The 13461-nt window shown below is 46.6% G+C and overlaps 1 protein-coding gene across 3 annotated transcripts in view; it reads left to right on the top strand.

Annotated features, from left to right (window-relative positions):
- Positions 1 to 12378, top strand: part of Acsl5 (acyl-CoA synthetase long chain family member 5) — a 49105-nt gene extending 36727 nt beyond the window's left edge. For all 3 annotated transcript variants that reach the window (XM_041661618.1, XM_041661616.1, XM_041661619.1), the window contains exons 12-22: positions 783 to 917; positions 3448 to 3582; positions 4518 to 4613; positions 7000 to 7072; positions 7260 to 7348; positions 7612 to 7728; positions 9443 to 9586; positions 10012 to 10113; positions 10636 to 10707; positions 11193 to 11339; positions 12109 to 12378. In XM_041661618.1, coding sequence (XP_041517552.1) covers positions 783 to 917; positions 3448 to 3582; positions 4518 to 4613; positions 7000 to 7072; positions 7260 to 7348; positions 7612 to 7728; positions 9443 to 9586; positions 10012 to 10113; positions 10636 to 10707; positions 11193 to 11333 — 1104 coding nt within the window. In that variant the 3' untranslated portion in view covers positions 11334 to 11339; positions 12109 to 12378. The remainder of the gene's footprint in view (positions 1 to 782; positions 918 to 3447; positions 3583 to 4517; positions 4614 to 6999; positions 7073 to 7259; positions 7349 to 7611; positions 7729 to 9442; positions 9587 to 10011; positions 10114 to 10635; positions 10708 to 11192; positions 11340 to 12108) is intronic.
- The last annotated feature ends 1083 nt before the right edge of the window (positions 12379 to 13461 follow it).

The raw sequence follows: 13461 nt of genomic DNA, 5'->3' as shown, positions 1-13461 counted from the left end.
CCTTACCCCTGTGGTGACTCACCAGACACCGGGCCTTCTTTTTTACTTTTATGTGGGTAAGCATTTTGAGAGGATTGAGGGTTAGAGAAAAAAGTGTTCCCAGCCAGGGAAGGAACATTTGATCCAGATCAAGGGCCAGCAATCCCCAAGGAACATTTTTATCCCTCACTTGAGTAAGGTGGTATTGCCAGGCACAGTGTGCGTCCCTTCTGGGAATGGTCCCCAAAGTTTCCAGCCCATTCTAAAGCAGATGGGTGAGTAAAGAAGCAGTGGCCTCCCAAAGCCTCCAGAGCTGCGGTGGGAGCCTCTTCACTCTCTCTTCCCTGGGCAGCTCTTTACCCAGTATACGATCAGTTGATGTACACGACGCCACATCGATTCTAATACAACTTCACATATATTTTAGCATTTCTCAGATTGCGATGGTCTTAACTGAAGGCACGTTTTTCTCTTTTAACTGGCGGTGGGTTTTCTTAGTGCCACAGATGAGCATTTCTTCGGAAGGGTGGTATCTTAGACTGGCACACAGAGCTGGGGTAGAGTCCTAGGGTGGGACCCACAGTCTCAGTTTGTTATCTGTCTTGCCACCTCAACAGTAATACATTTTCATCCTTTCGTGGGAGGAGTCTCTCAGAAATACCTGGGTATCTTGGTTGGTAGGAAGCAGGTGTTAGGCAGAGGAAAGGGCCTGTGGGATACAGCTTACTTTCTTAGTCCCATTGGAGATAGGCACCACCTACAGTGGTCCATGGCGTTGAGCCTTGTCTTCCATCTTGTTCCAGGCTGTCTTATTTTCCTGTGGAGGCAGAATTGGGTTCTTCCAAGGAGATATCCGGTTGCTGCCTGACGACATGAAGGCTTTGAAACCCACAGTGTTTCCCACGGTGCCTCGACTCCTTAACAGGGTCTATGATAAGGTGAGAGCCCTGTTCTGTTGGGATTATGCTGAGAGGCTGTATTCTGACAACCATTAATTCCACCTCTATCTCAGCCCCAACAAGCATTGACAGAAGCCAAGTTACATCTGTAACCATGAGAAGCCATAAGAAATATCCCCCCTTAGTCTGGATAATATTGCTTATCTGAGGAATAACTACACTCAGACTTAGAGGAGTGCCTCAATTTTAACCAACACCCTGGAAAATTCTTACCCTGATGTGTATGAGCTGGTGATGTAACATTGTGCTGAGGTACCAGATCGAGGTAAATATTTCAAATGTGTTCACTTATTTAACCCTTCTAGGAAAAACAGAAACAGACTTGGATGTTAAAGAATTTCCCCAGTCATAATGAATAGGGAAAAGCAGCAGAATAAACTATCACTTAATAGTTTCAGTTATCATAGAGCATTGCTCACTGAGGTTGCAAAATGGCGGCTTTCCTAATTCTAAGTCTCGTTTCTTTTATAATCCTTAGCTGACATTCTGTCATAAAGGCCCAACAAATATTTGATTCTCTCCTAAATTTATCATTCATAAGTATAATAAATTCAAGCCCCAGAAATTCTCAAAAGTAGCCAGTGAGAATTTTTTTTGCATTATAGTGAACTCATTATCTTATTTCTATTTTTCCATCCATTTTAGTTATTCATTTTAATGTTCCAAGTTTGCGCATCAAATTCTTGTATGTCCTTTTGACATGGCTTCAGTAGCCTATGATGGGTTCGTTGCTTTTTGATACAAAATATTCTAAGCTCAATTTCTCACCTAAGTCTTAGATTGGCTAATTTCTGAAACTGGTCATTGAGAGCTTGGATCTGAAATCAGGCAATATAATATTGTTGCGGGATGCCCTTATGTATGCTCTGAATACTTTTTATTACTATTGGTTAATAAAGAAGCTGATCTAACCAATAACCAGGCAGAATAGAACCAGGCAGGAAATCCAAGCAGAGATAAAGGGAGAAAGAAGGCAGAGTCAGGGGAGATACCAGCAGTTACCAAAGGAATAAGATGCCAGGGTATTACTGGGAAATCACAGGGCACGCGTCAATACACAGATTATTAGAAATGGGTTAATTTGTATGTAGAGCTAACCACTAAGAAGCCTAAGCCATCAGCCAAACAGTTTGTAGTAATATTAAGCCTCAGAGTGGTTATTTAGGAGCGAGCAGGCAGGAGAGAAACCTCGAGTTACGTTATAGTGCCTGTTGCTCCACAGACCTGGAGCCTGAGGAAGTGATGCCATTACTCACATGCTTTGGGCCTTACTTCTGATTTTCTGATATTGCCATTCAGTCTTTCCAGATGCCAAACTGAGCCACAGCAAGAATGGAGTGTTCTAGAACACGGATGATGTATAGACACGGGAAACACTGTTAATAATTCTTCCAATTCCTTATCAGACTATGGAACCATTAGGTTGGGTTGTTAGGGTTTTTGTTTGTGTTACTGAGCTTTTTTATTTTTGAGAGGAAGTATCTTGAAATATTAAAACATAATAAGTAACTTGAATCTGGAGCTTGTTTAGTAAGATGGAGATTTTTATTAGATGGATATCTAGTCATAGCTTTCTGCCAGGAGAGCTGGTCCTGGGGCTGCTAGAGGCAAGCAGTCTCTGGTTAAGGGACATCGGGCCAGCATGATGTCGGCAGCATCTAGTGTACCTCAGAATCAGATGGGGAGACAGGGCTAAATGATGTCACAAGCCTGAGCAGAGGCTCGCAGCCTGAACTGGGGAGTGAGCATGAACAAACAAGGCCTCTGACCAGAAGCCCGAGCTGGAAGCAGCATCCTGCACATCCTGAACTGGAAAGAGCCCCAATGCCCATGAGTGCAACTATCAGTATAGAAAGGTCCTGAAGCTTGGAGTACAGGTTAGGCTTTAGCTTATAAAATCAAGAGGTTCCTGTGAGCTGCGCATGGGGACGCTCTTCTCATAGAGGACTGTGGTTGATAGAACAGAGTTACAATGCCAGGGTCATGAAGACAGGAAGATAACATGGACGGGGGAAATGATATTAAGGGTGTAAGCCCAAAGAGGAGAAAGATGTCATTAGGGATTTCTGTTGGATTGTGTATGATGTGACTAAAGGACATTTGTTATAAAGATAATAAATTCTCCAGATTTGGAGGATGTGAAAACATCACTGAGGCAGAAGAGAGGTGGTACCAAGTTTTAAAAGTCTGATTCCTAAACCTTTCTCTGGGCTTTTAAATCAAAGGGGGATCATGCCCACCGATGATTTCCTCTCTGACTTTTTAACCAGTGGTCGTTGTGGCCATGGTATTTGTTTATCTCAGTTGTCAAGGTTGTTCCCCAGGGACTAGGAGTCTGCAAGGGCTGTGGCTCTACATTATGTGGCAACTTCACCTGTTTCAGAGTGTGGCCATGGTTCTGTGGGCTTATTAGTAAGCAACCTAGTTCATGAGTGTGGGCTGCTTCCTTCTGAAGCATGATGTCAGCATCTTGGCTACTAACTCATGGTCTTATCACCCCCCTCCCCAGGTACAAAATGAAGCCAAGACACCCTTGAAGAAGTTCTTGTTGAACCTGGCTATCATGAGTAAATTCAACGAAGTGAAAAATGGCATCACTCGTCGGAACAGTTTGTGGGACAAGCTGGTCTTTTCAAAGATCCAAGTAAGTTGAATGGATTCATCATCCTCTTGTCTCGGGTTTCAGGGACGCCCTAACTAGAGATCATCTTAGACCTTCTATGCCCAGTCACACCTTTTCTCTTTGTGCCTCTTTCCCTTTGTTTGCAGATGTGGGAGGGGTGCGGGGGGTGGCAGGGAAAGCATGTGCCATGGTGTATGTGTAGTGTGTAGATGTCAAGCCTCATGGCCACCTTGCCTAAGACAGGGTCTCTCTTGTTCACTGCTGCATACACGAGGCTGCTAGTTGGCCTGATAGCTTTTAGGGTTTCCCATCTTACCAGAGAAGAGAGTTGGGGTTACAGGTGTGCGCCACGGCACCTGGCTTTATTTGAGTTCTGAGTGTGTGAACTCTGCTTTTCATGCTGGCACAGCAGGTGCCTTACCCACTGAGCCACCTCCTGAGCTCCGCTGTTACCTTACCCACTGAGCCACCTCCTGAGCTCCGCTGTTACCTTACCCACTGAGCCACCTCCTGAGCTCTGCTGTTACTTACCTTACCCACTGAGCCACCTCCTGAGCTCCGCTGTTACCTTACCCACTGAGCCACCTCCTGAGCTCCGCTGTTACCTTTTGAGATCACGCTTGTGCAACTTTGCCACTAAGGAGACGTGAGAAAGCACAGCAGTTTGTATGCAGATGTTAGCACTATGCATAATTGTCGTAACCCGTTCCGTTGAGTTTATAAGTGATCGAAGAACTTAACAAAAACACAGAGAAGTTCTCCCAGGCACGGCTGGTGACGACTCTAATAGGTGGCATGGCATTCAAAGTGACTTTCTAGTGTCAGGCTGTAGTGTAAGTGTTCATAAACCAACTAGGTCAGACAGCTAGCTGGCATGCGACTTCACCCATCCTGCAGTGGCGGGAAATGAAGCCAAGAACGGAAGCTCAACAGCTCCTTTTGTTTCCACCGAACAGGATGGCCTGGGCGGGAAGGTTCGCATCATGATCACTGGAGCCGCCCCCATCTCCACTCCAGTCCTGACATTCTTCCGGGCTGCAATGGGATGCTCGGTAAGACGTGGTGTTTACATCAATGCTGCGCACTGTTTAAATAAAAGTGAAACTGTAAGTGAAAAGTACTAAAGAGAGGGTCACCCCAAATCTTAGACAACAGGAATCTTTACACAAATGGAACTGGTATTCCAAAACACCTCTTGCCTCATGCTTCAGCCACTGCAATCCTTACCAAGCAGAGGGCCGTTAGCGTCATCAGATGCTTTCTCGACAGCTTGCTGAGATCACAAGATGCTGAGCCGCCACTGGTGAACACATCTACCCACAGCCATGGCACGGGGGTGGCAGTACGAGGATGCTTTATGAGTTTTGGTTCTCTTCTTTCACCATGTGGGTTCCCAGGGTACAACCTAGGACCTCAGGTTTGGCAATTACCAAATTTGGCCTTACCTACCTTGCCAGCCTTGCCTATTACATGGTAATGTATATCGTACATTCAGGTAGTACCCAAGGTACCATCATTCCCCACAGGTTTTCATCAGTTAGTTGCCTCTAAATGAGATGCTTCATTTCATGCTGCTTCTTTCAGTAACAGCAAACTTCCCTACCCACTGGCACTTGCAGTTCTTCTCTACGAGTCCCTTACAAAAAGCAGGCAAAGGGAGACTTAGTTTCCTTGCTGATTTCTGAGAGTTCACATACTTAAAACTAATCTCTGCTATGCTAGACTTTTTCCTGCTCATAGCAATATAAAAACTGAATTGAGATGCAGGCCAATTGACGTATGTTTTTCTCTTGTGGTTTTTTAGTTGCCGAGACAGGCCTTTCCTTTGATCCTTTAAAATTTTTTGTTGTTGCTTTTTGTTTAAATACTTTTTTATTTTATGTTTGTGGGTATTCTTCCACATGCATGCCTGTTGCCCTCAGAGGCTGGCTGCTGCATCCCCTGAGACTGGAGTTACAGATGGCTTTGGGCCGCTGTGAACTGATCCTACATCAGCTGCTGAGAACTGATCCTAGATCTTCTGGGAAGTAGCCAGCCAACGCTCTTAACTTCAGCCATCTCTCCAGCCCTGATAAACCTTTCTAATCCCTGGGAAGTTTTTTATTTTTTTTATTTTTTTATTTTTTTTTATTTTTCGAAACAGGGTTTCTCCATAGCTTTTGGTTCCTGTCCTGGAACTAGCTCTTGTAGACCAGGCTGGCCTCAAACTCACAGGGATCAGCTTGACTCTGCCTCCCGAGTGCTGGGATTGAAGGCGTGTGCCACCACCGCCCGGCAGGGCGCCATATCTCATTTCAGATGGTTGTGAGCCACGATGTGGGTGCTGGGAATCGAACTTTTATCCTCTGGAAGATCAGCCAGTACTCTTAACCGTTAAGCCATCTCCCCAGCTCCCTCCTGGGAAGTTTTAAGACTATCTGTGCCCACATTTTCTGGTAGTTTTATGGATTTCCTTTTTGTTTTTTAAAAAATTTATACCTCACCCATCTATAATGTATAGACCTGGCCTCTCTCCCATTCCAAACAGGTACCTAGCTTGCTGATTCAGCCAGCCACACATCACAATAAAAATAGAAGAAAACAGATATAGGGTTACCTTTACAGACAACGTTCCCCATGCATGTGCCCATTATTAAAAGTCTGGTACCAGTCGGTGATAGGGCTTTGGGGTTTTCAAACTGCCATCTTTCTTTCTTTCAGCCCCAAAGACTAATATAAAGTTCTGCTTCCAACCCCTTCCCTGCAATATCTCCTGTCAGCATCTCTCTATTTCTGCCAACCCTGCCAACTGCAGGCCACACCTCTGACTGCAGTGGCCCTATCAACTTGCTTCCAGCCACCAGCCTTTCTTTGGTCAATATTATCTTCTCTATGTGAGGGCTGGCAATTATAGCACTACCCTGCTGCCTCCTGTAGAGTTGAAAAGGTACAGAACTCAGCTGACCCCGTCACTTCTACAAGGTCTATGGCAGCTTTTATGCCACACTGGCAGGGTTAGGTCGAGGCAGAGACCAGATGTCTCACAAAGCACAGAATCTTCAGTCTTGCCTTGTGTAGAAAGTTTGCCAACCCTTGGTCTTTATCAAAGGTGGAGCTCTTTCCTCAAGAAGCATGCTACCGTGTTTCCCATGTCCTTCAGAGTTGCTCTACCACCCAGGCTATGTCCAATGGCCACTGGGAGTCTATCACCTACTGGATGATTTATATTCCTCACCTACTTGATAGGCCACATTTTTCATGGAGGTTGCTGTACTCTGCTCTGTTTCTGAATGCTTTTGTTTTGCAATGAGATCCCAGTTATGAAGAGTTAGCAGCTGGACACGGTTTCAAGATGTCACCAAACCATCTCCAGCTCTTGTCGCTATTACCCATTTTCCTGCAGACGGCACAGCCAGTCGTACTTACCCTAAGCCTCAAAGCTCTTCTTTGGTTTCCCAGGTGTTTGAAGCTTACGGCCAAACAGAGTGCACAGCTGGATGTACAATTACATCGCCTGGTGACTGGACAGCAGGTGGGTTTTCTCTCTGTTGGCTGGGAGAAGGCTTCTAACTGATCCATGGTCTGGGGGTTAGCTAATTTTGGTGTTATGGATAAATATGATGAATGGCAAACTCAAGTCCTGTTCCCATTCTTCCAGTCAGTCTAAGAAACACCCTTGCTTTATGGTTGCTTAGCTCAGAATATCTTGTATGTTTTAGGTCATGTTGGGACTCCAGTGGCTTGCAATTTTGTAAAGCTGGAAGACGTGGCTGACATGAACTACTTTTCAGTAAACAACGAAGGCGAGGTGGGTAGCTCATGCCTAGCACTCAGTCAGTCATAGTGGGGAGGCTTAGTCCAAAAGGAACTTAGAGCTGCCATCTGGCTTGGCTTGGCCTCAACTTCTGGAAAGGAACACAAGATAGTGCACTACGTTTTCCTACGGTGGGGATGAAAGAGACTCCATACTGCAGTGGAAACCACCAAATGTGTTTGTTCGGAGCAGATATTTAATAAGTAGAAGTAGTAGTCATTTTTATTGTCTTCCTCCTCTTACTGTCTGGCACACAGATCTGCATCAAAGGCAATAATGTGTTCAAAGGCTACCTGAAGGACCCGGAGAAGACAAAGGAAGCACTGGACCAGGATGGCTGGCTTCACACTGGAGACATTGGTCGCTGGCTTCCAGTGGGTATTTCTCCATTACTTCTATCTCTGCTGTTGGACTGGGGAGAATAATCTACTTGTTGCAAGAGGGCTAGGAATGTGAGCGTAGTCAGCTGGGATAGCTGCAGGGCAATAGGTCTGCAGCCTGCCTTTGTGGGCTTTTCTGAGTACAGAGAGGAGAGTACCAATGGAAAGACCTTGGCCACTGGGAGATCAGTGTTCTGGTCCCAGCCCTTACAGGCTGAGAGGATGAAGTGGCCTAGTGTGTGATGAGAAGCTGCCAACGCTGGTCCTTACAGAAGACACCAGAATGACCCAACTGGAAGGCTTTCTTCTCTCTATATTTCTCGTGAAATACAATGTGTATACTATAGGTAGTGGTACTAATGCTGTGTCTAGACACAACCCTAAAGTGGGATGCTTTAGGGTTAGATCACCCTGGACCTCAGTTGGCATGGTTTTCCTGCAGTGGAAAAGGCTGGCTCATGGCCAGGGAAAAGTTAGGTGACTTCTACTTATATCAGGGTAGGAATTCTTGTTTAATAGCTTCATGTGCCTACAACTTTTTCTATTGTGAGTTTCAAAAGTGTGTTTTCTGTCTAATTAATTCATGGGAACATATCAAAACAAAGAAATTAGATTTCCAGAGCATGTGTTTCCAGAGGCTCATGGCTGCCTCTCATTGACCTTCAGTGTCTCTCTCCGTGGACACAGACACTGCTTTACAGCCTGCCTCACTGTCAACAATTGGCAGCTGTCAATCTCATCTGTCCTTAAAACCCCACAGGGGAATTTCCCAAGGGTCTCCTTCCTCACGTTTTATCTGCTCAGAGTTAGGGGAATGGGCTATACCTATCTCTTCAAACTCCTTTCTTGCTCATTATTCAAGATTTAAGAGAGATTCAGAATGCTTGACTACAAAGAACACTTGACTATGAAAACTCCCAAGAACACACAGTCCTCATGATGTACTTTATCGATTGACTTTAACATGTTTCTGCTTAATCAGTGCCCCCTGTTCTAAGTCTAGGATGCAAGCAATGATCCGGCTCTCCACATGGGTGATAAAAGGCTGTTCATTACTGGTCACTTTCAGTATGAACGATGACTCTGACTGACCGTCCCAGGGTTAGCTCAGTATAGAGCCCTATTTATGGTATGGTCATGCGGATTGTGTTTGCCCCTTGTCCCAATTCTACAATTCAAATCCCTAAGAAGATAAGCTCCTCAGGGAAATGAAGCGGCAAATGACCCGTGATGGTGGTCAGAGCACTGCCCGCCCTACTTCCGTCCTAACAAGCCCAGTAACTGGCTGGCTTGATTAGTCATGCAGCTGTTTCAGCCTGCTTCCAGATTTAACAGGAAGTAAACATGACGGGGAGAGCAAAATCATCACACAGTTTTAGGAAAAGATATTGGTTCCATTTCTCAGAGCTCTCAAGATGGAGTAGTTGGAAATACGTTACTAGAACTGAGAGTGCACAGACTTCATTGACTGAGGCATCCATTTGCAGAACCCAGCCGGTCCACGGGACTTTCCCTGAGGCTTGCTGGTTGGCTTTCTATAGACAGGCTTTGTGGAAGCCACTTCTTATTTCTCCAAAGCAAAGAAAGAGAAACTCCAGAAATCTCCGGAGAAACTATTTTAAATAAGGACATTATCTGTGGCCCTCCCACCTTCCTGTGATACTATCTCTAAGGCTTCAACACAGATGCTTTTATCTGCCTCATACAGAATGGAACGCTGAAAATCATTGACCGGAAGAAGAATATTTTCAAGTTGGCACAAGGAGAATACATTGCTCCAGAGAAGATAGAAAATGTTTACATCAGGAGCAGACCAGTATTGCAAGTTTTTGTCCATGGGGAGAGCTTACGGGTAACAAGCCATAGGGATGGCCTATGTCGGTTCTCATAGCCATAGGACATTTGTATAGCTGGGTCCAGATAAGATACCCCAGCTTACTACTATAGAACTACATTCTGAGTCATAAATGTCCATAAAATAATTTGTTGGGATTATTAAAACAAGTATTTTAAGGGGTAGCTTTTATCTCACCTGACTGAGTTGGCTCTGGGGAGCTCCTCTGACACAAAATGATTTCTTAGGGGACTGGGAATGGTGAATTTCAACACCGATTGGCTGGGAATTCTAAGCGTAACAACTGCTTTTTGCAGAACCAGGCTTGACTAGGACATCTTCGTAGCTAAGTGCTGAGAGGGAGACTGTGTGGGGAGGAAAGCTGAGTGCCGGGTGAGTTGGACAGTCTGACCTATTCTGATAACCCATGCTCCTTCCCACAGTCGTTCCTGATAGGAGTAGTGGTTCCAGACCCAGACTCGCTCCCCTCATTCGCAGCCAAGATTGGGGTGAAGGGATCCTTTGAAGAACTGTGCCAAAACCAAGTAAGCATGGGCCAAAATGTTCTCCACATAAGCACGGCTCAAAATGTTTTCTATGCAAACATGACTGAGAACATTCACTAAGTAAGCCTCAAAATGTTCTCCATGTATGTAAGCGTGACCAAGAATGTTCTCCCATAAGCATGCCTGAGAAAGTCCTGAGGCTGTGGCATCTCTGGGTTCTCTGAGCCTCCTCTCTGGACGGTATTCTTCCTGTCTCAGGGACAGGTAACTCTGTATCCTAGGTGGACTTAGCAGTTTTACAGACTGAATCATAGAATGGAGCATTGAGAACAGAGAATGCTGCTTTGTTTTCTTTTGAAGCAGCTATGTGCTGCTTGGGAGAGAAAATGAAGCAAAGAGAATGAAAAGTGCCGTGCAGACAGAGCCTAGTCGGCTCTGGGTTCACCTCTCCTCTGCGAAAGACAAAGTCCATGACGGAATGCTCCAGCACACGTTTGCGCTTGCTTAGCCTTCTGTCGAAACCTCAAACACACATGATTTGAGTGCTATTTTTCATTTTAGAGTGTAAAGGAAGCCATTTTAGAAGACTTGAAGAAAATTGGGAGAGAAGGTGGCCTGAAATCCTTTGAACAGGTCTGTATTGCTGATGCCATCCTGGTCCGAGTTCAAAGCTCCCACTTCTACTGGTTTCAAGCCTTTAACTTTCATGGAACCTATTTTGGATTTCTAGCTGTGTATTCTGACACACACACACCCCACTTCCTGCTGTCCATCATTCATTCTTCCTACTCCATTCATCCAAATGCCCAGTATAGCCGGGCTGCTAGAATGCTTGCCTAGCATGCATGGGTTCAGCTTCTGGTGATGCATTAACCTGACATGGAAGGGCACGCGAGTCACCTCAGCACTGTTTGGGTCGGGGGAGGAGGATCACGAGTTCATGATCGATCTCTGCTATACAGCGAGTCTGAGGGCAGCCTGGACTGCACACAGCCCTGTCTCAGAAGGAACATGGGTCTTTACTTCCATAAGGTGAAATCAACCTGACAGTTTATCCTGGAGTAGCTGGGGCACTTTGCAGATGAAATACCAACCATCGACATGTGCCCACCTTCCAGGTCAAAAGCATCTTCGTCCACCCAGAGCCATTCTCCATTGAAAATGGGCTTTTGACACCGACACTGAAAGCGAAGCGTGTGGAGCTCGCCAGATTCTTCCAGACCCAAATCAGGAGCCTCTATGAGAGCATCCCGGAGTAGTTGAAGGTACTTCCGGCCAAAGGATTCTTCAAAACCGCCCCTCCCTTCGTCTGTCCTCACACCTGTTGTTTAGCTACTACAGAAGTTCTTAGAATGTGAGAATCTCCTGGCTGCTTAGATTTTCTGACCTTTTAGGCCTTAGGGCTACTGTATCAGCATGCTGTTCTTCAGGGCCCTAGTTTGTGTTCTGTGTCACTTCCCCATAATTGTCATCCCAGTGCCATCTTGATTACACTAGCCCTAGGGTCATGGGATCCTCTAGGTAAGTGTCTTCTGTTTTATAAAACCCTGCTTGCCAGTGCTAAGCACTGACAGTGGTTCCCAACTTTCCTAAGGCTGTGATGGTTGAAACAGTTCCTCATGTTATAGTGACCCCCGACTGTAAAATTTTTCATGGCTGCTTCCTAACTGTAATCTTGCTACTGCTAGGACTTGCAATGTAAATGCCTGATTCCCACCCCCAAAGGGAGTCATGACCCACAGGTTGAGAACTGCTCTAACAGATAAAGGTTTGATATAATTCATGGTTTTCAGGTACCCCATGAAACTGCTAATTTGAGTTTTAACCTATCACCCACACTAATCATATTTATGAGACAAACTTCTACATACTTCTGTGTACATCGACGTCTATGCAACCAAGGGATTAGTATACAAAGCGCTGCTTCAGGCCCCTAGACAGCCTTCTGAGTGGGGAACAGCCACATGGTAGATGGCCCTGACAGCGAACGTTGTTATCCGCAGTGGCTGTTTTGACACTGTTTGTTCCCTACAGTTTGCTGAGCTGGAAACTGGAGGAAGTAGCAGAAACTTACGTTCAGTGAACTTTTCCAGTAAATGAGGCAAGCATTGAGCTACTCTCCTGCACTGGGAGCAAAGGTCTGTGGGCAAACGTGATGCTTGCACTGCAGGCCTGTCTTCTGTGAAGGAACGTCTGGATCTTTCTCCCTGGACTCCAATTCCTGCAGTGTCTTACTGACAGAAAGCATGTGGTGCCTCTACTTGTAAATGTCAAATCTTTGAAATAAACTATTGCAGATATTTATGCTGTGCCTGCTACCGTGTGGATTATGACGAGAGCCGGGGGAAGCCGGGTGGTTCTTACAGGGATGACGAGAGCCGGGGGAAGCCGGGTGGTTCTTACAGGGATGACGAGAGCCGGGGGAAGCCGGGTGGTTCTTACAGGGATGACGAGAGCCGGGGGAAGCCGGGTGGTTCTTACACTGTGGATGACGAGAGCCGGGGAAGCCGGGTGGTTCTTACACTGTGGATGACGAGAGCTGGGGGAAGTCGGGTGGTTCTTATAGGGATGACGAGAGCCGGGGGAAGTCGGGTTGCTCTTACAGGGATGACGAGAGCCGGGGAAGCCGGGTGGCTCTTACACTGTGGATGACGAGAGCCGGGGGAAGTCGGGTAGCTCTTACACTGAGGTTGACGAGAGCCGGGGGAAGCCGGGTGGTTCTTACACTGTGGATGACGAGAGCCGGGGAAGCCGGGTGGTTCTTACACTGTGGATGACGAGAGCTGGGGGAAGTCGGGTGGTTCTTATAGGGATGACGAGAGCCGGGGGAAGTCGGGTTGCTCTTACAGGGATGACGAGAGCCGGGGAAGCCGGGTGGCTCTTACACTGTGGATGACGAGAGCCGGGGGAAGTCGGGTAGCTCTTACACTGTGGATGACGAGAGCCGGGGGAAGCCGGGTGGTTCTTATAGGGATGACGAGAGCCGGGGAAGCCGGGTGGCTCTTACAGGGATGACGAGAGCCGGGGGAAGCCGGGTGGCTCTTACACTGTGGATGACGAGAGCCGGGGGAAGTCGGGTAGCTCTTACACTGTGGCTGTGGATGACGAGAGCCGGGGAAGTCGGGTGGCTCTTACACTGTGGATGACGAGAGCCGGGGGAAGTCGGGTAGCTCTTACACTGTGGCTGTGCACTGGACTCACTTAGCTGAGATGATACGATGACTCAGCACTGCTCGGGGGTCCCTGAGATACACAGCTTTGTGGCCAAGTGTGGTGACACATACCCACAATGACAACATTCAGGAGGTCAAGGCAGGCTCAACATTAAATAAACACTGCCCAGGATTGTTACAAGGTCCTCGGATGATTCTAGCAGGCAGCAAACTT

This window comes from Microtus oregoni, unplaced genomic scaffold (genome assembly GCF_018167655.1).
Source record: "Microtus oregoni isolate MIOR12 unplaced genomic scaffold, Mior012 000012F_ref0000307, whole genome shotgun sequence".
NCBI classification, from domain to species: Eukaryota; Metazoa; Chordata; class Mammalia; order Rodentia; family Cricetidae; genus Microtus; species Microtus oregoni.
This window is presented reverse-complemented; position numbering and strand designations above follow the sequence as displayed.